The 25,815-nt window shown below is 43.6% G+C and overlaps 2 protein-coding genes across 2 annotated transcripts in view; one reads left to right on the forward strand and one right to left on the reverse strand.

Annotated features, from left to right (window-relative positions):
* The window catches only part of LOC134397005 (uncharacterized), a 42,218-nt gene extending 38,130 nt beyond the window's left edge, over positions 1 to 4,088 (forward strand). The window contains exon 20 of the mRNA XM_063123614.1: positions 568 to 4,088. Within this exon, the coding sequence (XP_062979684.1) occupies positions 568 to 678 (111 nt within the window). The 3' untranslated portion in view covers positions 679 to 4,088. The remainder of the gene's footprint in view (positions 1 to 567) is intronic.
* Positions 4,089 to 4,263: 175 nt separating this feature from the next.
* TMEM39A (transmembrane protein 39A) overlaps positions 4,264 to 25,815 on the reverse strand; it is a 28,394-nt gene continuing 6,842 nt past the window's right edge. Inside the window, exons 4-9 of the mRNA XM_063118991.1 lie at positions 21,354 to 21,437; positions 18,373 to 18,527; positions 17,347 to 17,695; positions 16,343 to 16,530; positions 6,865 to 6,985; positions 4,264 to 4,720 (exon numbers count right to left, since the gene is read on the reverse strand). Coding sequence (XP_062975061.1) covers positions 4,487 to 4,720; positions 6,865 to 6,985; positions 16,343 to 16,530; positions 17,347 to 17,695; positions 18,373 to 18,527; positions 21,354 to 21,437 — 1,131 coding nt within the window. The 3' untranslated portion in view covers positions 4,264 to 4,486. The remainder of the gene's footprint in view (positions 4,721 to 6,864; positions 6,986 to 16,342; positions 16,531 to 17,346; positions 17,696 to 18,372; positions 18,528 to 21,353; positions 21,438 to 25,815) is intronic.

Consider the following 25,815-nt stretch of genomic DNA (forward strand, 5'->3'; position numbering starts at 1 on the left):
AGGCCAGACATCAAATGCTAATGCCATTAATACAGGCCATGGCAGTACTGATGACAGGCTCTCAAATGTCCCATTTCTTTACCTCACAGCTCTGTACGGCAGGGCACGGCAGCAGTGGCAGGTCATGGAAGGAACATTGAGGCAAATTTGCTGACTGGTTTCTGGTGATTGTTCTGAGTCATGCAGGCCCTTCTTGAAAGGGTGTGGATTTTCAGGGGAGGCAAGTGGGGAAGTGCCCATGTTCTGTAGAGGTTGTTTACACATTATTCGAACATGTATGGCATTCATAGCATGTAGATAGGAGCAGGTTTCTAGAATGGTAATGCTACAGAATTTTTAGCCGGCTCTGCCCTAATTAGCCCAAACTTGACTTTACCTCAAGTTTGGCCAATTCTCCTGCACTCCCCTTTCCTTTCACTCTGATGCCTTCTTAAGACCCTTCTTTCCAGCACTTGGTTTAGCTATAGCACAAATGAACTGACAGGGACTCCCCTCCCCAGGTGTATCTTAGTGACTTCTCCCAGCATTCCTTCTCACACGGTGACCTGCTGTATCACTCCTTCACAGATCATGGCAAAGTGGTGGGATGAATCCCTGCTGTTCCGGATTGGCTTGAAGCTGGAGCAACTTCGTAGCACAACAGCAAAACCAGCCATTTATTATGACATTCTTGGATAATACAGCCTACTGTGGGACTCTAGGTTCAATCCAATATGAACCAAACGGTTGTTCTTTCAATTTGAAGTCTGGATGGCTTGAGGCACAAAACAGCCTCTTTCTGCTCATAGTGGATCTTATTCATGCCCCCTCCCCCAAACTGGTCCCCATAAAAAAGTGCTTTGGGATTTTCAAAATATATATGGAGCAATAACATAAATAAGGTATGATCATTTAAGTTTTGGTTGAAGTTGTTGTACCGGTCATACATCTAGGCTACACATACAGAGGTTGCTGACCACCAGGTAATCAAAAAATGACACCGTAGTGGGGACGGTGAGAGGGTTGTGTGACTGCACAGATGACCACTCAAAGAACTACAGTTACAGGTAAGCAACCTGTCTTTCTTCTTCGTGGCCTCTGTGCATCACACATATGGGCGATTAACAAGCTGACTTACTGGAGGTGGGTGGTGTCAGGTGATGGATGAAAATTCAAAGTATTGCCGATAAAACGGCATGCCCAAAAGCACAGTCTCTACGTGCGCTGATGTCCAGGCGATAGTGACTGGCGAAGGTCAGAGGTGTTGACCAGGTAGCCACTTTGCAGAGGTCTGGTAAGGCAATTCCTCTTTCAAAAGCCGTAAAAGTGGCCACTTCTCTCGTAGAGTGGGACTGTACTCTACCCTCCAATGGGAGGCCAGCAAGTTCATAGGCTAATTTAATAGTCTGAACGACCCAAGCAGATATTCTCTGCGGAGATGCCTGAAGGCCCTTTTGTTTGCCCCCGTAACAAACAAAAAGTCTTTGAGACCTCCGAATTATGTTACTTTTGTGTATCATTGCATTCTGTTCTCAATGTTACAGACTAAATAACAGGCCTCCCGCTTCTGTTAACAGGATATTGCATTTGGGTTTCAGCTGTTGGAATTATTTTTCTTGTAATTCACATTGCTTATGTGGCAGAGCCCAAAGAATTTCTCGGAACTCATAATGCTCCAGATGAGATATCGCAAAAGCACAGCTGAAAACTATACCTGGGAAAACACCCAGGATTGCCAAATGTCATTTTGCCTCTCTTGTTTTCAGAGGTGGAAAGTTTAACTTCTCACTTCGAAAGTTACTTTTTTATTTAAGCTTAATGAAATTGATAAGGTGCATTGGCTTAATTTTGAGAGCTGCTGGCATAAGATGTGATGATGAGATGAAAGCATGTTGTTTTGTTATGAGATAAAGAAATCTTTGCATCTTCTTACTATAACTTCCTAAATGGTTTGGATGTATTGAGGTCCTCTATATGAAGCTATAACAAGCAACAAATGTTACACTCGAAATAACTTATTTCAGAATTAATATAACCAGGTACTGAAAGCACAAGGAATTTCTCCAGAATAATGTTGCAGGTATTGTGTTGCCTTTCAACCCAGTTCTGCTCCTACCATGGAGTGTTCTCCTTTCGCAGTCATCAGAATACCCACGTGAACAGCACAGAGGCAGGGCTTGTGCAATGGGTGAACCACAAAGCCGAATGCAGGCCCCAAGGCGCACCACTAATGTGCCTCCTTTGGACTGTAGAGTTGGTGCTTTAAAGCCCTTGGTAGCAAAACATACACCGATGGTGGCCAGTAGTTATTTTGGTGCAAGTTACAAGGTATAGAGATTTGCCTTCAGCTATAATTAATAGCAACAGCTTCGAAACCAGATCATGTTCCGCAATCTGGAGGTGGGATGCTCTGTACATGGTGACTGATGTATATAAGCCAAGAATTGGGAGAAAGTGTTCACGTTTGGCTAAATCTGTAAATCTCAGCTTGAATTTATAATAAATAACCTCCCTCTGGCTCAGTGAATGCTATGAACACACCTGACATTATAGCATAGCTGAATCCAAGTGACTGTGGATCTCATTCAGAGCCTGGATTGCAGTAAAAGCCTCCCTGTTTTGGGCACCTGAATTCAATGTGGTTCTAGAGCTGTGCAGTTTCCTAGTATGGTTCATCTACAACTTTCTGTTTAGACTTGCAAAAAATGTCAAAATAGGGATGTGTTGCAACCTATGCCTAAACTGCTGCCCTGTTACAGTTTAAAAGAAGCCAGTCACTATTGCCAAATGCCTTGAGGTTATTGGGACAGGTTTGACCCACAGATATCGAGATCTTGCATTTCCTTGGATGAAATTCTCAAACCTCTCCACAGCATCAATTTTTGCTGCTGTTTTAGTCAATTTGATTCTATTGCTATATTATTTTTACTTCTGTATATCTAATGACAGTTTTTATGCTACTTATAATTTTGCCACAATCTGCTGTAACTAAGAAACAGCCCAGGATTTGGGTGGGAAAGAGCTATAAACGGAAGCCATTTGCAATCATTCCTGTTCTGACTAGGTTCTATAGGACAAAATGAAGAGGATATCAGCTGGAACACAGCTGCTATAGGGTACTGCAGGCCCCAGGAAGAAAGACTAGGTTTAAATTACCACTCACATCTCGACTCCATCCTTTAATTTCTCACATAGGGTATCTATTCATGTGCGAAGTAAACGCAGGTGTTGAACTTGTAGATTCTTATAGTGAGGGTGAAACCCACCGTCTACCTCTGCCCACAGCAATGCAATGCACCCCATCAGTTATCCCCTGAAATATACACCTCACCGTTTGCAAACCAAACAACCTACTTATGCACAACCAGCTCTGCTACTGTACTAAACAAGAGGTCAGGGTCCAAGTCTCAAAGCATAGGCAAGATTATAAGTAGCGTAAAAGCTGTCATCTACAAAAGTAAAAATAATAAAGCAATAGATTTAAATTGAGTAAAACAGCAGCTCTATTTTAATATTCTGTTCTGCTCCCTCCCCTCCCCCTCCTTAGTTTGTTAAAATCCAGATCAGTCTTTGAGGCTACAATTGAGAATTGGAAGAGCACTAGGGGGTCGGGGTGTGTGTGGTTCTTAGCCCTTTCCTTTCCTACCATTAGTCTACTCAAAGTCATGCCCCTTTGGTAGGGATGTCAGAGAAATCTGAATCAGATTAAAATAACTTCAGATTTCTATGAATTCAACCCACAGAGTCCGCTACATAGCGACTTTTGAGTTGTACTGTCAGAAAGGGTTTTTTATTTTTTTCTTGAACTGTTTGCAAATTTAGTTGTACAAAAGTTACTGGAAAATACGCTAATACCCTCTTTTTGTGTGTGCTCTGCTCACGGATTGTACCCTGAACAAAGAGAAATACTCAAAAGTATTTCATACCAGCAAAAAATACTTAAATTTCAGCAGATGTTATTGCATACTTTTTCAAATGGGGAAAAAAATCTCACTCCATCAATGAGCCAACAATAGGGCAGAAGATGCCTCTGACACTCCACAAAACACGTACAGAATGGATCCTGTGCAAACTAAACAGGACATGTAGTGTAAGACTGCAGCAACTAAAGTGAGCAAAATTAAGTGATCTTGCCGGTCACAAAAGGCGATGCTGATTACATCACATTCTCTTGCTTTGAGGCATGTCTGGATATCAAGTACGCAGGCAGATAAAACAGGCCGTGGCTGGGATGATAAGCTTGTGCGTGCAAAGTAGATGGGAGTGACCACACATACAATACTCTCACTTCACATGGATATATGTTGATATACAGTATATACACAACGATTTCTTTATATAAAATAACACCTTGTTTATAAAGCGACATTTAATCACTTGGCCCTTCCCTACCCACAAAAAACAGTAGTATACAAAATATAAAATATTTTTTAAATATTTATAAACAGTTGCAAGGAAAAAAAATAGAACTGTATGAAAATATCCTTCCCTTCCTCAGATCGATTGATTAATGGGCTTTTAACCCATAGCTGTTAAGAGGATAAGAGTATGCCTTTCCCAATACTATCCGGTCCCGTAGGAGTTTAAATAAGACATAGTAGTTGCAGAAGAGGATCAGGGCCATGGAGAGTGTGTGGTTCCACTTTTCTGAACGAAGCAGGGAGTACAGCTGATAGCAAACAACACTGCCTTCGATGAGAATCAGCAAGTTGAGGAGCCGTAATGGACGGTGAAAAAGGAACTGCGGGAGGAAAGAAACTGGGTTTAAATGGCAAACAAGCTGTGGGCTGTTTCATAAAAAACTGAACTTTGGAGGAATCAAGGCTAAACAATTGCAACTGAAGCCAGTTACTTTGGAGACATTTAATGGAAACAACTCAAATGTTCAGACTAAGTGGTCAACCAAAAAGGGCCCTTGGCTAGCCAACAGCACCTCCTCCCTCCCCCTCCCTAAGTTTGCGCTCGCTCCGACTGCAGCCCCCTGCACACATACTTGGGATCAAGGGTGCTTACAGGCAGAGGGCTCCAAGCGCTACCAACCAAAAGGCATGGTGCAGCTATTTCACGTTTCCCTCCTAAATGGATTTTCTTTGATAAGAAAGGTGTAAGAAGTGAGAAAACGTGGGAAGCGTGCCCTCATCCCACCCATGTAATGTTGTGAATGAGGCAGGCCAATTGCAGAATAAGAGCCTTGCCCATAGATTTATCTGAGCCAGTGCAGGGCAATTACATATTCTTGGAATAAACATTTCCCGATTCCTATTTAATTCTTTCTTGTTCCTCCACTAAAAACAGAGGAAAAGCCAAACATTAGTTCAAAAGAAAACAATTTAAGACTTTTTCTGACTTTAACAATGCAATTGGAAATACATCCACCCATTTCAAGGAAATTTCTAATTTAATTTTTGCTAGGGTCTCTCTTTCAGGGTCCTATTAACTCTATCTGCCTTATTCTAATCAATAAAGCGCTTTTGAACCCTCTGTTGCTGGAATGGTGGAGTCGTGCTTAAGGGCTGTTTGGATCTCGTCCTTGGGTGAAAAGAACATTGATCTAACACCAGCACAACCCAAAAGCCTAGATCCACCCAATCTCCTTTTAAGAAAACTTTAAAAATTTGTGTCCCATACCAGAATCCACACTCATGGGGCGCAATGACAGAATAACATACTGCCAGTTCAAAACAAGAAGTTCTAAGTTCTGCCAGCTGCTTCAGCCTACTGAACCAGTCCGGCTATTCTAGAGAGGTTTCCCATGTGCCCACTTGAACTGCGAGAATACAAATCCAGAACATTAACAGGATAAACGAAGAGTGCTTTCATAGAGTAGTGGTGTTTGAATTTTAAATTAACCTCTTGTCTGCTTTATTTCATCTCCAATATAAACTTCTCCTGTTAACCTTCAAAGCTTTTCACGGTCTAGCTCCTTCCTATCTCTCCTCTCTCATCTCACACTATTGCCCCGCTCGTGCTCTTCGCTCCTCTGATGCCATGTTTCTCGCCTGCCCAAGGGCCTCTACTTCCCTTGCTCGGCTTCGTCCATTCTCTTCTGCTGCGCATTACGCCTGGAACGCTCTACCAGAACATTTGAGAACTACAAGTTCAACCGCAGCTTTTAAAGCTCAACTAAAAACTTTTCTTTTTCCTAAAGCTTTTAAAACTTGATGTTGTGCAGACTTCTACTGTTACTTTCTACTGTTAGTTTTACCCTACCCTGTGCCTGCTTACCCTACCTGTACCTGTTTGCATTCTCTTCCCCTCCTTATTGTTTTACTATGATTTTATTAGATTGTAAGCCTATGCGGCAGGGTCCTGCTATTTACTGTTTTACTCTGTACAGCACCATGTACATTGATGGTGCTATATAAATAAATAATAATAATAATAATAATCTCAAGAATGAAGGCAGCTTAAAACTTTCACCCAAAACATGTCTAGAACAAAAGTCATTCCTTGCATTCAAGTACTTATTAGCTGAAGCATCTTTGAAGCATCTGCTCTAACTTCCTGACTGTTAGAGCAGTACGTCAATGGAGCCAATGACCCAGGGAGGTTGTGGGCTCCCCCACACTAGAGCCGTTCAAGAGGCAGCTGGACAGCCGTGTCAGGTTCCTGCATTGAGCAGGGGGTTGGACTCGACGGCCTTATAGGCGCCTTCCAACTCTATCATTCTATGAATATTGGTAGCTCAGCTTAAAGAACAGCAGAGGAATTGTGTCACCAGGAAATTAACAGGGTGTGTGTTGTGTTTTTATTTTGTTCTGAGGATGAAATTGAGTCAAGAGAAGTGTAATATATTCCATGAACTAAATAGCCATAATTTGCCCTAGGGGAGAGGCACTGAAGCCCCAGGTCCCCAAAGCCCCCACATTAATGCATGATACTTACATAAAAGCGGGCATGGGAGACGTCTGAAGGCACCGCTACATTGTAAGTCCCGACTGCTCTGTACAGGCACCGGTTGTGCCGCACCAGCACCCCAGGTGGCCATATGGTATTCTCAGACCAGCTGTGGGAAACGAAAAACGCTTTAGTGAGCATCAGAAAGCAAAGCTGGAGGAGTATTTCACATTAAACGACACAGTTGCTCAAGTTCAGGCACATTCAAATCAGATATCTAGGAATTTTTTAAAAAATATAGTTCAGACAGCAACTGATGAGATAATAGCAGGAGCCTTAAATGGGACTGTAAATCCTGAATTAGATAAGACTGCCTGATAAGGCCCAGTGTTGCTCAGGTCTGTGAATAATGTTTAGAACATTTATTTGATAAATAATAAATTTCTCTGTAACTTATTCATCTTTAGGTTGGTTGGGTTTTTTTTAGTTTGGTTGAGTTAGTAAATTGTTTTGTTAGAATAAATAGAAAATTGTGTTAATAAGAACTGTATTTTAAATTAGAGCTTCGTGATGAACCACATTTTTTTGTTTTACCTCCAATGCCTACACCCTCCCATCATGCCTTGGTCGGAGCAGCTGTCTAAACTTCAAAAACAATCAGGACACACAACACTTTTTCTACCAGCTAAAAAAAGATGGAAATCTAAGAATATGTTTTCAAAATATCTCCAGCATTGCCCAGATATCAGAACAACATGTAGTAGGGAAGCAGATCTCAGTGGCCGCGGGGAACTGTTGCATGCATGTGCTCTGAAGCTATTATTATGGAAAAAGGAAAGCAGCCAGAACACAGAATACTTTATTAGCATAATTTACAATATAGTATCTACATTTGTCCTGAAGGAATAATAGCGATTTGTACAGGTCATGACCATGAATCATAGTTTGGTGGCAAGAGAAGACTCTTTGGAGTTTCACCCAAGGCATGCTGGGAGTTGTAGGCATAAGCCTGATTTTTTATTAAATTCTTTAAAAATATTGAAAATCCAAAATTTCATGTTTTTAGATTTTTCTGGTACATTGTACAGCCAGACCTATCAGTGTGCCAAATTTCATGTTTCTACCCAGCTTTGCTTGGGCCTCCTAAGACACATGTCTGCAGGTAATCATCTTAAAGTAGCAGGCTTGTGAGTGAAACCAATTGAATTATTTTTTTCCTCTCTTACCCTCATGACAGCCCTGCAAAGTAGGCCCATCCTAGGCCTGTGAAATAAATTTAAATCAATTAGTTTCTTTTCTCTCTCTTTCTGTCTTTCTCTCTCTCTCTCTCTCTCACCCTTAATGCCTGGCCAGGACTGCCGTGATTTTCCTTATCCCCACAGAAAACAAAAACCACAACTCCCAGCATGCCTTTTGCCCAGAGCTGTGACCTCCTTCCCTTCTGCACCCGATGGTGCCTAGTAACCGAGGCAGCCAACCCAAGGCACTCTCCCTTCAGGCCCAGGATGGCGAGCCACTTCCAGATGATGGCTGCCAAAGCCTGATAAGTCTTCCCTCCCGCCGAAGGCATGCTGGGAGTTGTAGGCATAAGCCTAGGTCCCTGAATAATGTGCTAATCTTTGAACACCACCTGAGGTATGGTGGAAGGCAACTGGAGAGCAGGCCATCTTAGTTGTGGCATCCTGGTTATGGATTTCTTTTTCCCAGGCATTAATGGCTTTTAAGTGCCAAGTGAAATTTTTGTAAAAAAATATATTTTCCAAGGCCTTTTTTGATGAGATTTTTTATGCTGTGTTTTTTCTCCCTGTTATAACTAAACCACAACATTCCAAGAGAGAAATACATGAATTACTGAATAAAGTTTATGATTTTTATGTAAAAGCCTGACTTTACTATTGAAACAGAAGAGTGGATGGAGGAATGACTGACAGCTGAGGCTAGAATGGAATGGTGGGCGAGGTGAGTGGCGGTTGGGGAAAGTCAGTTAGAAGGAGAACAAAGACAGCAAGAGGTCAGGAAAGTGGGGGCTGAGTTGGGACTGAGATAGTGACATCGTTTGCTCACCCATGCTTTATTTTAAAGCAGCCACTCTACATGCCAATAATACACCTCCCAGCATGCCTTTGGTGGCCCGTTGGTGCCCACGTCCTCTGAGACCTCTTCTCGTTGCCGATGCTGCTCCTTGACAGAGCATCCAGGAGCACCATCGCCAAGGAGGGGAGGTAAGTGTCTGTAAGTGGATGCGCCCAGCTCTCACCAATCCTGCAGGGACTGCCCTGGCCTGCACTTCTCACCCACCAAGTACTCCATTAGGAGCTTGTACTGAAGGGCTGGGCCGGCACTTCGCCCCCCCTTTGTCAGGTCTGTTTCTGGCCATGCGCAGAGTGCCTCCCCTTCCTCCTGTCCTTTCCTTTTCCTCAAGTGAATTTAATGCACCCTGAAGCCTCCATGTAGTGCTGTCCTCTTGTTTTTTCCTTTGTTGGGGGCATATGTTGTAAAGGAGAGCTTGCTGATGAAAGAGGAGGGTGGGGCAGTTCTCCTCCATGTCTTTCAAACCAAGGGGCTGAGCTGGCGTAACATACTTTTACTGCTCCAACCCTACCCCCCTCCTTGCCCACAGCTCCCTTATTTTTAAAGAAACAGATGAAATGCAGAACCCTGAGCGCATTTAATTAGGGCTTTGGGTATGCCAAGCTTGAATCAGATCGGTTCATCCCTTGATTTTTTAGGATTTTTTTTCCCCTTAAGCCATTGTCCTGATAGTCCACCAATGCAAAATTCCACCTGTTTGCATCTGTGGAGGATCAGTTTTCCCTTACTTTGATGATGTTGAAAAATGTGTAAAATGTGACCTCTGAAAGTTTCAGGCTTGCAACACAAAGTGCAAGATTGGAATGAGGGTGAGATAGTGCATCTTGTTGACTTCTCAGACAAATGGGTAGGAATAAAACCTTTCTATATCGACGAGGGTTGCTCCTATGAAAAGATTGTTAATGACTTTTTGTAGCAAATTTTATGCTCTTTAATTTTGTACTGAGACATCTTTTCTGTGAGTTTACAAATAATACAGTTGTGCAAAAACTGGATTTTGGCTGCCATTTTCCAAGATGGCAGCCATTACAATGATTTCCCAAGATGCCTCTATATCTCATTTTAATCTACATGGTCATAAATGCCACCATACCAAATTTCACACTTGTATCACAATGTGCATGATGTTTTTGCTAAGCCGCTCTACTAGCAAGGACAAAGTCATTTGAGTGGAATTTTGATGAATTAAAGTAAGCAAGCATGAACGCTGTTCTGCAATTGTAATATTGTAATGTCTGCAAGTATGAGGCTCTGGCAATTCCATAATTTGAATAATTACTTAAGAATAGTGAAGAATAAGACCTAACGGCTGCAATTCTCAGATGGTATAAATCATGACCTATCAACTAATGGTAACAGAGAGTGGAGCCTTCTTTAGGGCTTAATTACCCAAACCCCCAGGAGAGAAACTGTGGATAGTATTTTTCTTTTCCATTACCTGTACTAACAAAGGAATCAAACAGCAATAAATCAATGGCCCCATTCAGAAGACACCTTAAACCACGACTTTAACCATAGTGTATAAAGCAAAAAGCCTTATTCACCATGGTTAAAGCCGTGGTTTACGATGCCTTCTGAACGTGGCCTGGCTTTCTGGCTTAACCACCATGGTTGGAGCCATGGTTTAAGGTGTCTTCTGAATGGGCCCATTGTAACTATAGGGAACAGTCTGTGATTGCTATGAGAAAATAACAATTTAGAATTAACCTTGACACCATATATAAAAATAAAAAGATGGAGGATTAGCCATTTCCAATGTATGCTTATATTTTTAGGCAAAATTGTATTTATAAGATTAACACATATAGCCATGATTTTTCAAAGCTTGCTGTAGGTACAGTGGAAAAAGCATTTTCTGAACTGTCCATGAATGCTTTACTCTGGATATGTCCTCAAGGATAGAGGGCTGTTTGCAGGGAGTAGTAGTGTCATTTCAGCTCTGGAAAGTTTGGGATAAGTATAAAAGTTCTTATCTATGTCAACAGATCTTCCTTAGCCTTGGTATTGTTTGATTCTGATTTTAACAAAAATGGGTCTTTGGGTTTATTTTCAAGTTGTGTTCTATATGGCGTTAGTCCATTTACTCAGCTACAAGAAAAATGGGGAAATTTAGACTTCCAGTATTAGACTATCTCCAGGTTATTATTTTTTTGTCCAATAGGTTAAGATGTCAGGCTCCAATTTACACACTTACTGGATTCAGACATGATAACCCGTGGTAGTTTAAATAGTCAGTGGTCAGTTATTTAACCCACCATGGGTTATTGTGTTGTGTGGAGGGAATTTTTAAAACCAACGGTTAGCTGTTTGGCTGAAATAACCAATGCTGTACAGAGTTGGCTATTTGAACCACTATTGGTTATTGTGTTCTAAGGATGGTACCATTGGTTATTTCCTCGGCCACCAATGGCTATTTTATTAGCCACAGAGTCACAAGGCAAGAGCAGTTGAAGCGGTGGCTGCTGCTCTAGTCCAGCTGCCAGGATAGATTTTTGACAGCAATGGCTGATGGGATACTAGCAGGAGGACTGAGGGGGGAGAGAGGGAGGGGGATGAGTGAGTCAACTCAGCGTGGCCTAATAGTCAACTCAACGCTGATCCTAATCCACACCATGGCAGATTATCATCATGTTGTGTGGGGAATGCCCCCTAGATAAACAACTGTTGAGTTGATTACTATCCCACTGTTGACTATCATGTTGTCTGAATGCAGCCAGTATGAAGGGGTAGTTATGAAGAAACAGAAACATCTATTCTGTAAAATCTATACAACTTTGCTGTATTTGAGGAGAGATGTAGGTCAGGGCGCATATACAGACGGGGGAAGAGCCTAAAAAATAACTTTTTATAGAAATATGGGGATGTATATGGGATATGATTAATCTTTACACTATATCCTCGAGGTGAAGAAAAAAACGTATAATCCACTAACTGAATGTTATTTGGCACCTCAGAGACTTTGAGTCTAGTGGCACCTTAAAAACTAATGGGAAAAAAGGGAAGAGTGGATTTCTGGGCTCCATCACAACTATCCCCCCCCCCCCCCCCAGTTTGCTGCTGCATTTTTTACCTCCGTTTCATAAGCGTTGCAAGCGCTCCTCCCTTTCACGATCGTAGTTATACCGTTGTTTGCTCTCCTGCTGCTATTGCGTCCACCCACCTCACCTCACCCCCTTCTTTTCCCCCTCCAGTTCATTGGTTCTTGTTGCTGATGGACATTGTGATCGACATGGCAGCCTTCCACGCTCGCTCATTGGAGCTTCTATGGGAATTAATCAAAATGCTTACATCTATGTAATTTTACATCTATGTAATGTAATATGTAATGTACTAAATTGCTTTATGGGGAAATCCAGATTTAAAAATTGGAAAGTCCTAGACAGACAGAATGATTTTCACCCTGGATCAGTATCGGGTGTTGATTATCAGTTTTTGCTATTAGCAAAATAAATTTGAATTGCCTGCTACAGCTGAATGGCAGTACTTGCGATTGCCAACATTTGTGAAGAGTCTAGATTCAGCCCTGCGGCTCTTACTGCCTTGGAGTCTCCTTTGCTATTGGAAACATTAAATATATCACCCCATGATTCATGCTTCTAAATACTTATTATCATTGAATAGATATGATACACAAGGTCTTCAGCAGGAATGGAACAGGAAATTAGAATGTCTTATTTTGTCTAATCAATGGACTACTGATTTGGTGTCGGAATCTGATATATCAATGGAATTCCAGTTACTCAGGAATTACTCCTTAACAAAGGTTTGTCTAACTCGACTAATAGAGTTCATGTTTCTTTTGTTTAAATATTATGGAAATACCCAATAGTTGCCACCTTTTGGGAGGAAGTCATCAGACAGATAAACTTTGTATTGGAAAGCTCTTTAACATTTTCTGTTGTACCTATTCTGTTAAATTATGTACCTACTTCTTGGAATGTAACACATGGTCAGCGTAAATGGATTTTTTGTGCCCTCTTGACTGCTAAAACACAGGTACATTGGAAAGATAAAAGCTCATATCTATCTATCTATCTATCTAAAAGCCCAGAGGCCTCCTCCAAGCCACTTATGCAAATAGGAGAGAAGGCAGAGGCAGTGCCTCACAATGACATCTCCAACCAGTAGGCCAATCCACTGCCTCTGCCTTGTCTCCTATTTGCATGTTCTCTCCTATTTGCACTTATAGGCCAATCCGCTGCCTCTGCATTCTCTCCTATTTGCATGTTTAAAAATTCTGAACTCACAGGGCCTTCTATGGAAGTTCCAAGAAAAATAACTGCCATCTAGGGAAGTTCCAAGATAGAAAGCCAGAGGGCGCCTCCAGGCCACTTCTAGGTTTTGCCCTCTGGCGGCTTCTAGCGACATTTCTCGGAACTGCGGCCTTCTATGGAAGTTCCAAGAAAGATCACTGCCAGGAGCTCCCGGCCTAGCAGAGGGGCCAAAACCCACGAACCTCCTCACCAGACTGCTCCTCTACACCTGTCGTATGATGGGCTTTTTTGCTAGTCAACTGTAATGCAATGGTTTGAAGACAAGCAACATTTGAAAGAACGTTATATAGACGTCATTCACGAATAGACTTATATTTGGTATTTGTTCTGTCTTGACTGAAATGTAATTTCACTGTAATTTCCTCCCTTTTTAGAATGTTGTAATATTTTAAACCGAGGTTTTTAAAGTATGCAGTTATACTCGCATTTTTAATTTTGTTTTGTTGAAAATTACAATACAAAATTGTTAAAAAATAAGAATTTAGTATTAAGAGGGTTGAAGGAGAAAGGGAATCTTGTGGAGCATTCCACTGGGTTGGGTGAACACAGAAACAGGGATGCTAGACCAGGGGCAAGCCTGGCCTACGAGCAGAACTGAGGCAGGCACGGCTCTCTCCTGCTGGCTGCACCCGCCGCCCCTCATCTTGGGGCAGGGGAATGAATGGCCCAGTAGGCAGCAGAGACTCCTCTTTTAGACAGGAGGGGCCCATTCTTCTCAGCCTGTACTTAGTAAAGACACTGCCAATGTAATTTCCACTTGGGATCAACTTTTAAAACAAAGGGAGCTCATTCTGTTAGAAGGCCTGTTTGGCATCACTTCTCTGTACAGGGCAGAGACAGGAGAACTTATTTTGTCAGATAGTTTCTTTCTGGCTGCCAATTAGTTTCTGGGCAAAGTACAAAGTGTTGGTCATTACCTTTAAAGCCCTAAATGCTTTAGGTCCAGGTTACCTGCGGGATCGCCTTCTCCCATATAGTCCGCCCCGCACACTCAGCTAAAACTAGGCTGACATCAGTTTCCCAGAGGACCTTTTCTTCTGTCGCCCCCAGATTGCGGAATGGCCTGCCGGAGGAGATTCGTAAAATTAACTCTCTGTGTGATTTTAAGGCAGCTTTAAAGACTAGCCTTTTCCGGCAGGCCTATCCAGATCAATGTTAAATCATGAATTTTTAAGATGTATTGATTCCTGTTCTAATGTTGTTCCCCGCCTCGATCCAAAGGGAGAGGCGGGTAAGAAATAAATAGATGATGATGATGATGATGATGATGATGATAGGAAGTTAGGAGGCATAACACCCTGAGCCCGCATGGCTTTCATATTCTTGCACTTGGATATGCTCAGGGATCTAGCCATACAACTGGCAATATATGGGTGCTTGTGACCTTTCTTGGCTGGAACTCAGGTGCTGCAGGCCCCTGGATGAGCATTCCTCTGCAATTGCTGTCAGTACAAAGTTACGGGGAGGGAAGGCTGGCTGGGAACTTCTACAGATGATGGGGATGGGTTTTTTTTCAATCTTGGTACATTTCACCTGCAAGCTGGTAATTGATGAAAATTGAAAAACGGGAAGGAGATGCTGCAGCTCAACTAATAACACCTCGTTCAGAATAAGTATATTTCTATTTTACTTGATTCCATTTTGTATACACTATTATTCTCAGTGGAGCTGATAAAAGCTGGAAAATATCTCTAGCTATCAACTGCTTAATTAGGTTACCATATATTCAACAGGGATTGATGATACTATTTTTAACCATTTAAGAAACATTAATCAAGCTATTATCCATTAATTGCTTGCGCCTAGAAGCCTTTGCCATACGTTTGGTACGGCCCTTAACTAACCAATTCGAAGTATGTTAATTTCCAAGCAAATGCCATTCACTGAAGTGGAGCTTGCTTCCTGGAAAGCAGGTTTAAGACTGAAGCTTTAAACAGCCTAAAGTATTATTTATTTAGTTAGTTAGTTTATACCTCACCTATATACAGAATACACGAGGCAGCATGGATATTGACATGGATATAAGTCGATCATTTAAACCATATTGCCAATCTTCTGTATAACTGGGTTCTTAACATTCCAATCTCCTGTTGTATTCAAAAAGACTCAAGAGGAATGCAGGCGAAGGGGACACGTGGATTGCTCCAGCTGGACCCTGCTCCCACCTACAAGGCCATTTGCCAGCAACTAGCCTGCTCCCGTTCAGCTGCCTCCCTCCTTCCTCAAGGCCATCTCCCACCAGCTCCCAACAGCTTATTATGTGTTGTGCCAATACTGTTTGTGGGCTTTTTTTAAAAAAAAATGTAATTTGATGTTACTTGTAAACAGCCTTAGAAGAATTTCTATTTTGAATGATGGGATATAAATAACTGTCACATTCCACCACTGACAATCTTCAAAACGTGCTCAAAAGTTGGGGGGAGTCCCTGATTTTGCACAGAACTGAAGTGCAAGGTCAGGGACTAGTAGCCCAATCCTATGCATGTCTCAGAAGTACATCCCACTGAGTTTAATGGGACTTACTCCAAAGTAAGTACATATGGTTGCAGTTACCTGGGACTAAGCTGAAATGAAGACACTGGGACTTACATCAGAGTATACATGTCTAGGATTGTCCCAAAGGGGATAAACAGGATCTTGTCATCCAGCCATTTTGGCTTGGCTACCAAGGCTTACCAAAATACTTGGGGCCCTTTTTCCTGCATTCCTGGGGAGCCCCCAAAGTATGCAGAACCTTATCTACAGATACATACTGCATCTGTAGTAGAAGAAATGATTATTTGAAAACATGTATGAAGGGTCTTTGTACAAGTCATTTCAGCCAGGAATAAAGAAGATAGACATATGCTCAACAACCAAACATTGCCCTCCACCAACAGAAAGGAGAACCCCCTCCCCCCGTCAGTAAGACAACGAGCTTTGCGAAGACAGTGTCAGATAAGCCAACCCAAAATAAATCCTACTAATGGTGTTTCCTATTAAAGGCAAATAGGGCATAAATACAATCATTAATGAATACTGACGTGCATAGAAGAGCGTTGTGTCCAAGAAGCCCAAGTATGGAGAGCATATAAATACGATAGCTTAAGATGTCCTAATTTCATCCCACAACCCCTGACCAAAGTAAAATCATCTTCATCATCATTGGAGTTCACACTCACATGTGCTGGGGGGCATTACTGTATGAACCATGTTCCAGCTTCTGCCATTTGCCCAAGTGGGCAGCTGATCTGTGTAGTGAGTCACAATACTTGGGAGGAAGCAGCTGTGTGGTGAGCATGACAAAAGCATTGATCCACACCATGATGAGGTGTTCACAGGACCAGCGCATGTCATAGTACTGGGTGCTCTGTAAGAAACCAGAAAGGGAGTTAATGACAGTTCTCCAAAGATTTCCAAAGCAACGGGAGGGCGCTCTACAGCCACAGATCCAAGCAGTGCTTTGAACTGCAAGGCCAGTAAGACTGGGGATACTCAGAATTCTTCCTCCGCGGCAAGGGTTTATATACTACATGGCATGTTTGCACATTGCTTTATGCAGCATATAATAATATATATGTCACTGAGCTCTCTGGAATATATGTACACTCATGGGTACTAGCACATAATGGGCCCAAGAGAGCTTATTACTCAGGAACAGAGAGAAACTGGATTGGCTGTGGAAATACTAGATCTCAAAATTTAGACACCAGCATGGTACAACTTCAGTGATCTAGATCACTTCTAAGGTCTCTTGTGAGTTGATTTGGGTTTCAAAGCTGCCCCTGTTCTCTAGCCATATTAATCCACAGCTGTAGTACCATCGCCGCAGTCAGTGTCAAATCAGAATTTGAAATGGGCGTCAAGTGCTCACTTATATCACAAAAACACAGTGGTGCTATAGTTTTCTGGGAAAGAGGGCAGGGTGGTTAGTAGTTGGGATGGGAAAACGAGTGGGGAAACCACAGGGGGCACTACAGGTACGGCAATACCTATCCACCAACCAGGAGTGGTACTAGTGCACTCCAGATGCAGCTACGCTCCACCATCCAGGCTGCCAAAGGGGAGACAGAGAAACGGGGAATTAACCAGGAATCCACTGTGTCAACAATCCACAGGCAACACTTAGGAGACGGTGGCAGCGGCAGCAGCAGCAATAGCAGTGAAGGAGTCAGACAACAGCTACCTTCACAAAGCACAGTGGCAGGAACGCCACGTAGTAGGCACTGAAGAGGGAATTGAATAGAACTTCCTTGATTCGGCGGTTGAAGTCTGCTTTCAGGCACTCCACCTCGTTACGAATGAGGTCCGGGGACAGGGGGCAGCTGTGTGTGGGGATGGGCACAGAGTTGTTGAACTGTTCTTTCAAACACTCTCTCAGGAGGGAGACGAAGTCCTTCGGCTTGACAAGGCTGCCCACTCCTGAGGCACCAGCATCTACCAGCTGGTCTTGGACCAAGTAGCCACAGTCTGTGGGAAGTGGCTGCGTTCTGCTATCTTGATGGAAGCAGCACAGGGGCACATAGACACCAAACCTACAGAGAAGGGGAAAACACCAGGGTGAGATTGTAGCCTGGGATGCATCCCATTCATGAACGCCTAGCAGGAGCTTCCTAGCTCAGAGATCTGTGTTTACTACTCCAGGGTCACTAATTTTCTACCTTGATTGTTTCCTTTATGTTACTTCTGTGACAATGCCTGCTTAACACTCAGGGCAGAGAAGTGAGTCCAGATAAAAGAGCTGGGTAGTTCCTGAGCGTCAAGCAGAGCTGTGGAGTTTCCCCTGCCTTTCAGATGGCTCCTGTACTTATCCCTTCTGTAACCAACCGTGATATTTACTCTTATATCAAGTTGTTGGATTGGGTAACCTATATAACGACAAGCGTTCTAGTGTACAGCGCACACATTGGGAAAAACAGACAAGCAATTTTCTCCTCCTAGCCATTTCCCCCACAAAGACCTGCAATGGCTTTGAACCAGTAAATTCTTTGCCCTTCTGTAGTGATCAACTGGGGCTATTTCTACATCTGTCTTTTCCCCCGGGGTCGTCCCGTGATCATCCCTGTGCATGTAAATGACACACAGGGATTCCCGGGAGCAGGCAGGGACGATCCCCCCCATTTTCCTGGGATAATCTTTAGGGGTAGAACGGGCCTAGGTTTCTCTTTGCCCCTTCCCTATTACATTCAGGATAAAAAGGAATGATACTTACGGGTAGCCAAGAAAGAGGAGATTGAGGACAGAATGGCCACGGAAGAGGTTGACCAGAGTCCAGCAGAGCACCCATCCACACAGGGTGAGCAGCACCAGGCGGGCCAGAATCAGTGCCATAGAGTGAATCACTGATGTAGTGCCCACCTGAGAGGCCTGTAAATTCAAACCAAGAGAAACATCAGCTCCACAGCCTTTCCTCCCATATCACACAAGATCTTCCCAGGATGTTGTGCCAGGAACAGCTTGATCTGCCAACTTCACAGGGGATCATTCTGGTCTCAAACCAAGAGTTTTTATTCTATTTCTTCACTGGGCCGAACAATTCAGTAATGAATGATAATAGCAGGGGTGGGCAACTGTTTTACAATTGAGGGCTGTATACCCTTTTGGGTAACCTGGGTTGGGTGCATGTTGTTGGTAAGCAGGGGCAAAGCCAGTGGTGGGCAGGGCCAAAATTGGGTGGGACACCCCTTTTTTCTTTTGACCACTCTTTTCTCTCTTGTTCTGCCACCCCCTTTTCTCTCTTTCTCTGTTTCTGTCCTCTTGCCAGAAGTTCTCGCCAGAGGTTTGAATTGACTGCATGGCAAGAGATTTTTAAATTAGGCTAAGGGACCCAAGCAGCCCATTCCTGGATTAGAGTCTAATAATATGGATGTGCTCCGCTTCTAATCGGACCGGCGAATTAGAAGCGGAGCGGGGTGCTTCGCCTCCCCTTAAGGCGGAGGCAAAGAGGATTGGGAGGCCGGCGGAGCGTGGCGAAGAGGATGAAGGTGAAGGCGGATCCTTCGCCTCGATCCGGAGCTCCGCCGGAAAGGTAAGTGGGGTTTACTGGGCGCTGCCGCTGTCGCCCATGCGGCGACAGCGGCAGGGCCCGGTAAACCCCAACTCCTCTCCCTTACCTGCCTCCGTCTGCGGTCCATCGGCTTCTTCAATTGAGCCCGCGGTTCAACCAGGAAGTCTAGGCCGCACTTGCGGCCCAGACTTCCTGGCTGAACCGCGGGCTCAATTGAAGAAGCCGACGGACTGCGGACGGAGGCAGGTAAGGCCCCCCTCCCCCTTGGTCCCTTACCGGGCTCTGCCGCCGTCACCGCACGGGCGGCGATGGCGGCAGGGTCCGGTAACCCCCCCCCCCCCCGCCCTCCTCTCCCGGCCTTACCTGGCACCACTCCCCTCCACTGCGGAGCTCCGATTCGGAGCTGGAGCTCCGCGGCGAAGAGGAGCGGAGTATAGGCGGAGCGGCGCGGAGCGGGCCGATCCGGTCCGTGCACACCCCTATCTAATAATAACAATAATGATGATGATGATGATCTACTGAAGCAAGTATGTCTAATGAAATTTATGACGTTTATAATACTCCTGGTATTTTTGTTTTATTATAAAGAAGATACAAAACCATCTTTCCATTATTAACAATGTTACTTGTTTGTGTTCTCTCACAGACAGGTGAGAGACTGAGAAAAATGGCATCCCAGTGAGAAGTAACCTATTTTGTTTGGTTCTGTTCTGCAAGGAATGTGCTATATCCTTAAAAATAGTGCAATAAGTAGTGGAAAATAGTGATATGACAGGATCCCAAAATTTGGTATGTGTATTTAAGTGTAATGCTGGATATCTGTCCTCTGGGATTCATTTATCACTGGATGTAGACCGCTCCAAACTCTGGGCCCAATCTGAAATTGTGCTCTGGTTCGGGGCCCCCGAGTCAACTACTTCCCTTTCCCAAACTTATGCAGTAGTAAGGCCCTAGATCAGGGCAGGCAACTTGGGGCCCTCCAAATGTTTAGGCCTACAACTCCCATCATCCCACTTTTGGCTACGTTGGCTACTGCTGATGGGGATTGTAGTCCAAAATATCTGGAGGGCCACATGCTGCCAACTCCTACCCTAAATGCTGCCATGAATACCGTATTTCTTCGATTGTAAGACGCCATCATTGATTGTAAGACGCACACTAATTTCAGTACCACCAACAGAAAAAAAAACCCCCAAGACACACCCGTGATTCTAAGATGCACCCCATTTTTAGAGATGTTTATATGGGGAAAAAAGTGTGTCTTAGAATCGAATAAATAGGGTATATGTGTCGGCCTTCAGAGCTGCAAGACACACGGGAAAAGTAGTTCTCGTAAATCCCAACTTGGGACACTGGGAACCATGGAAATTACCATCAGATGCCAGTGGCCTGAGGCTGCTGCACGTGTTCATGGCTGCACCTACACCTTACTGGTGTTCCCTGTTGCTAGGTTAATTTGGGGAAGGGAAGCAGCAGCAGCAGCAAGTCTCCAGGGAAGGATTAGAAGGGTCCAATCTATACCACTCCACATTCAGCGCACAATCCATGAATTCAGATGTGTGTACTTGCACACCCTTATGAAAAGCAACATTTTGGAAAGTCATTGCTCTCAACTTTTCAACCAAACTCTCATATGTACATGTCAATGGGCACTATATAACCCCAAACTGAAATTGGACTTCAGTGCTGCAGCTGTGATGGATGTCCCGTTCAACCCAGTATCTAGTTCACATGGAGTGTCACCAGGCACATCTTAAAAAGATCCTAAACTCAACCCCATCAATGAGTTCCACCATACTTCTTGGTCTGTAAACCCTACAACTTCTCTCTTTATTAACACTTTTAAATCGCTGCCTTCATTGATATTGTTAGCCTTGCCTGAAATTAAGTAGTATTCACTTTATCGCTGCCTATTGTGCTGCTGTAGTGCAATAGTGTTGAGCCCATCAGCCGTTTTTGTTTGTCCTTAACAAACCCTACCTTCCTACTGCTGTTTTTCACAGCTGGTATGGCAGCAATAACCTTAACTCCATCCACACTGAGCGCACATTTGACCAAGGTGGGCAGGCAAAAAAAGAACATGCCTATTTTCATACACTGCAACAAAAAGACTCTCTCTAGTTCATGTAAAACCGCTTTAGGAACTGGATTATTAATCTGGATGAGATAACCATGAAAAATATTACCTCAGAGATGAGGGCCCATACCAGCCTCCGTGCTAGCATCACTATGATAAATGCTGCCAGATGGTAATCAATGAGGTGAAAGTTCTAAAGGAGAAAAGAATAGGGTATTCACCAGGGTGAAGGAGAGGCCAGAAAGTCAGGAGCTGCTGAGCTGACATAAGAAGAAGCATGGAAGTTCCTATGGGGGAGAATCAGGACACACTGTGAGTAATTCCAAGTCTGCCAGATCAGTTGGGAAGAGAAATGGACAGGTTAAGAATGTCATGTGGGCGAAGGGGGAGGAAAAGAACACTTTATAGATAACACCGAGAAAGAAAAACCTAGAAACAGACAGACATTCTGTACTTACCTGTGAATTTCCATTCTTCAAGGGAAGGAGAGCAGCTGGCATAGGAGAAAGGCCCCACCTCTGGGGTTGGGAAGTCAAGCCTCCAACCACTGGAGGAAGGGCCTCATTCCATAAACTCCAGACACTACGGTGAACATTAGTAGGTAAAAAAATGTCCAAAAACATGAAGTGCAGATTTAACTGCTACAGTCTGAAAACTTGGCAAGGGGGGGGGGGGGGAGAGGAGTGAAAAAATGACCAGATCAAATGAGCCAAGAAACAAGGGAGGGGAGGACGGAACTCTTTGGAGCTCAGTATCTTTCCTTCCTCAGGCCTAAATCACCCCCTCCCCAAAAGAGAAGCATATGGAGGGCAGCCTGAACGCCCCTCCTTCCTTACGTATTATGTTTATTTTAGTAGATGTATGTGTGGTGAAGTAGTTTGTATAGTTTGTAGCAGGTTTTTTTGGTACCTTTCCTTATGTGTCTGTTTTTTGTGGAAAATAAATAAAGTATTAATTGAAAAAAAAGAAGAGAAGAACAGAAATTCACAGGTAAGTCTATTTCTCATTTTGCGGGGAACATGACAAGCAGTGAAGGGATGATGAAAAGTAGCACATCCCCAAACAGGAATCTCCTGGTCAACTTATGGAATGTCTCCCTACCCTTAGGAGCAGGGCCGTTTGGAGAAATCATCCAAAGGCAGAACTCGTCCAGTGGAGCCTCCTCCCAAGTATCCCCTGCCCTCAAGACTGTGCCAGGATTCCCTCAGCCAATGAAGCCTTGTTCACCCTTTAACCTAGAATCAGTTCTTGAAAAAGACCCACCTGTGCCAACGAAAACTTTGATATTTAGAGCTTAAGTACACAGCAAACATATACCATTCTCTTTAGGCTGGATATAGGCAGGAGACTAAATCCAGTGCCTTGAGGAAAGAAGAACTGATTGTGGGTATGAACAACAGATACATATGGGCACCTCTTTGTCCTGGTGGAAAATACACAATTCCTTTTCCAAAGACAGCACTCCAGATTTTAACACTCTACATTGAGGTATCAGCTACTAGGAACATAGTCTTCAAAATCAGTAGTGATGGGGGACTTCAATTACCCCGATATCTGTTGGGAGATAAATACTGCCAAAAGCGCCCCTTCCAAGAAATTCCTGACATGTGCGGGTAATAACTTCCTCCTACAGAAAGTGGAGGAAGGAACTAGAGGATCGGCAATCCTTGACTTGATATTGACCAATAGGGATGACTTAGTGGATAAAGTGGCAGTCACGGATAAAGTCATGGATAGTTTCCATAGCTCAGATACTGAGAACCAAGGATGCAGTGTCCACCTTGGAGTAATTAGGATCGTTTCATGTTGAAGGCTGACACAAAAAGTCCAAAATTGGCTCCCCAAATTTTAGCCTCAGTTGTTGTACACATCTGGATTCAGAGTTCACTCTGCTTAATCAAATCTAATCTGCTTGAATGTAGGGTGTTTTGCCCTCTTAAACTGAAGGTGATTTTCCACCCATGAGGAGGACCACTTCTTTCAGGAGTGACTTCAACGTATGCCTCCCTGCCTGTTCATGTAGATTTTGCCTACGATGGTGTCAGTATTGACTAAGATGTGTAGACCTTGCAACTGGTGCAAAAAATAAATAAATAGAGAAGGGGCAGTCTTATCACTTTAAGGCATTCACAATCAAGGTTTTTTTCTGGCGACAATACTGGAGGCCAAGGACCTGACTTCTAGCTGAAGGATGTTAAGTGATGGATCTGAGAAGAAGCCTATGGAAAGTGACCTTTCTTGAATATGTTCCAAGACACCTTACTCAAGAAGTCCCTCTCTATGACATCATTAACCCAGATAAGCAGCTCTCACAGCCACCAACAATGGAGGAAGCTATTAGGGCCATGGAGGAGGTGTCGAAACTGCTGTGGAAAGTTGCCTTCTGTCATGCCAGTCAATCTGTAACTTGTCAGTTCTGGCGGAAGGAGTACTTTAGATATCAAGATGGTGACTGGAGTGTGTAATCTGAGGAAGGACAGTAGAACATATTTTGGAAGCCAGGAAAACTTGCTAAAGAAGGAGTAAGACTACTTACTTTTAGAAGATATTCTCTGTGAAGACTATCTTTGAAGTAAGCTTGAAAAAGTGAGGAACATAGAATCATAGACTAGTAGAATTGGAAGGGGCCTATAAGGCCATCAAGTCCAACCCCCTGCTCAACATATAGTTCCAGGGATTTTTATTTATTTAGTACATTTATAGTCCACTCTTTTTTCATCATGGAATTAAAGCAGCATAGATATGATTTCCTATCTATGCATTAACCAGACCAAGACCTGCTTAGCTTCAGCAAGGTGGCTGTATCATATGCCTTCAAGCCATAACCTGGGAACATGGATGTAATTCCAGTCAAGTGTTGCTTCTTTAGAATCAGTTGTCTAAGAAGGGTCTCACATCAAGCTGTAGTGACTTCACAATCCTGGCCAAAAGTTTGGGAAAGCAGAACTGTCCGCAGAGACATCTTCATCTTCTCTTGACAGAGAAAGATACTTAGAATGCAGAGGACTGGGAGAGGTACCTGATATGGTCCCTCCTGAGCAGTCTTCTTCTGAGCAAGAACTTGACTTACCTGTTGAATCTCCTTCCCCAAGGACATCCAGAGGCAGCATTGTAGGAGGATAGGAGACATGCAGATGAAGAGGACATACACCCCTTGGGAGTCCCCTGTGGAGGCCATCTTCCTCCACCCACTCTGGTCCCTGGTGGTTCATATTCTGAGCCAGAAGCAAGGCATCCGCCCAGTTCTCGTGAAAAACGACGAATGAAATGCAGAGAATAAATCCAGCCTTCTAGGAAAAGTCCTAGATTGCAGGCCAGAAACTCAGCTCTGTGAACACCGCCCCTATCTTCGATGGAAAGTTCGCCCCCATCTTCGATGGAAAGTTCGTTGATGAGCCACAGCTGGAGATGGGTGTGTCCAGGCTGAGGGCTTGGATATAAGTCAGTACTATGAGCCTACTCAGCACTGGCAACGACCATTGTATCTGTTGCTGATACCGATGCCTGTTTTGCGTATCCTGAATTCCTGACCTCAACTGGATTTTGGTGAGCAGAACCTGTACTTTGGACTTCGTCTCTGCCTCTCCGTTGCTTGGTCCCCGTGAAACTATCTTGTAAGTGCTTATCATTGCTTGTTTCTCCTGGCAACCTTGGAGCCTCTTTGCTGGCAGTATTCTCAGTCAGAGAAAGCTGTGTGTTTAGAATGAACTTCTCATAAGACTCTGTAGCTGAAATATGATACCTGGCCACTCAAAAAGCCCCAAAGAGGATGTTTTGGGTTTCTTTCTCCTTCTGGATGAATGAACAGATCTAAAGGCTATTGAGGAGTTACCCTAGGCCTCTTATGCATATTGCAAAGCATGCAGGAAGAAACCCCCCTCTGTCCTCATGGTACTGGTCTCCTCCAGAGTTCCACTTAGATGAGAAGCCCCCACCCACCGTGGACATCTAGGCAGAGTCCCGTGTCTATAGTGAGCAGGGCCCGGAACAGCTACATAAACAACATCGACTTTGGGATTGGCAACATTCCTGTGAGGAGAGCAAGAGAGGTATCTGCAAGAACTCTTTTAAAAATGTTTTTTTTTTTTTTAGTATGGTGTTTTTATTCTTATTCTATTTGTTGTTCACCGCTCCAAAAGCTTTTGGATGAGGAACGATATATAAATATTGTAAAATAAATAAAACTCCTGTCCCTTTTCCTAGAATGGCTAAATGTGAAAAAATCGTGTCTCTCTTCTCCATAGCGAGGATTGATCTTGTTCAAGCTGTGGTAGAAATCCCCAGAGGCTGATAAGAGGGTTCACCACCCATAGAGTGTAGGTGGAGTTCAAATGTTCCTCAACTCTCTATATAGTGGAGAGTTAGATTAATATGGTATTAACCTAACCACTGTCAACTGGATTAAAGCAACTTTTCACCACTGCCTCACAAACATTGAGTGGTCTTATCATGCCAGAGATTCCCACTCCAAGTCATTATCCTTAATCCCTCTCTCTATTTTAGTTGGGTTTTATTTTGGGCATGTGTTTTTGAGGCAGTATGGGACTCATGCAGAGTCCTGTAGGGGACTG

This window comes from Elgaria multicarinata, chromosome 3, assembly GCF_023053635.1.
Source record: "Elgaria multicarinata webbii isolate HBS135686 ecotype San Diego chromosome 3, rElgMul1.1.pri, whole genome shotgun sequence".
Taxonomy (NCBI): domain Eukaryota; kingdom Metazoa; phylum Chordata; class Lepidosauria; order Squamata; family Anguidae; genus Elgaria; species Elgaria multicarinata.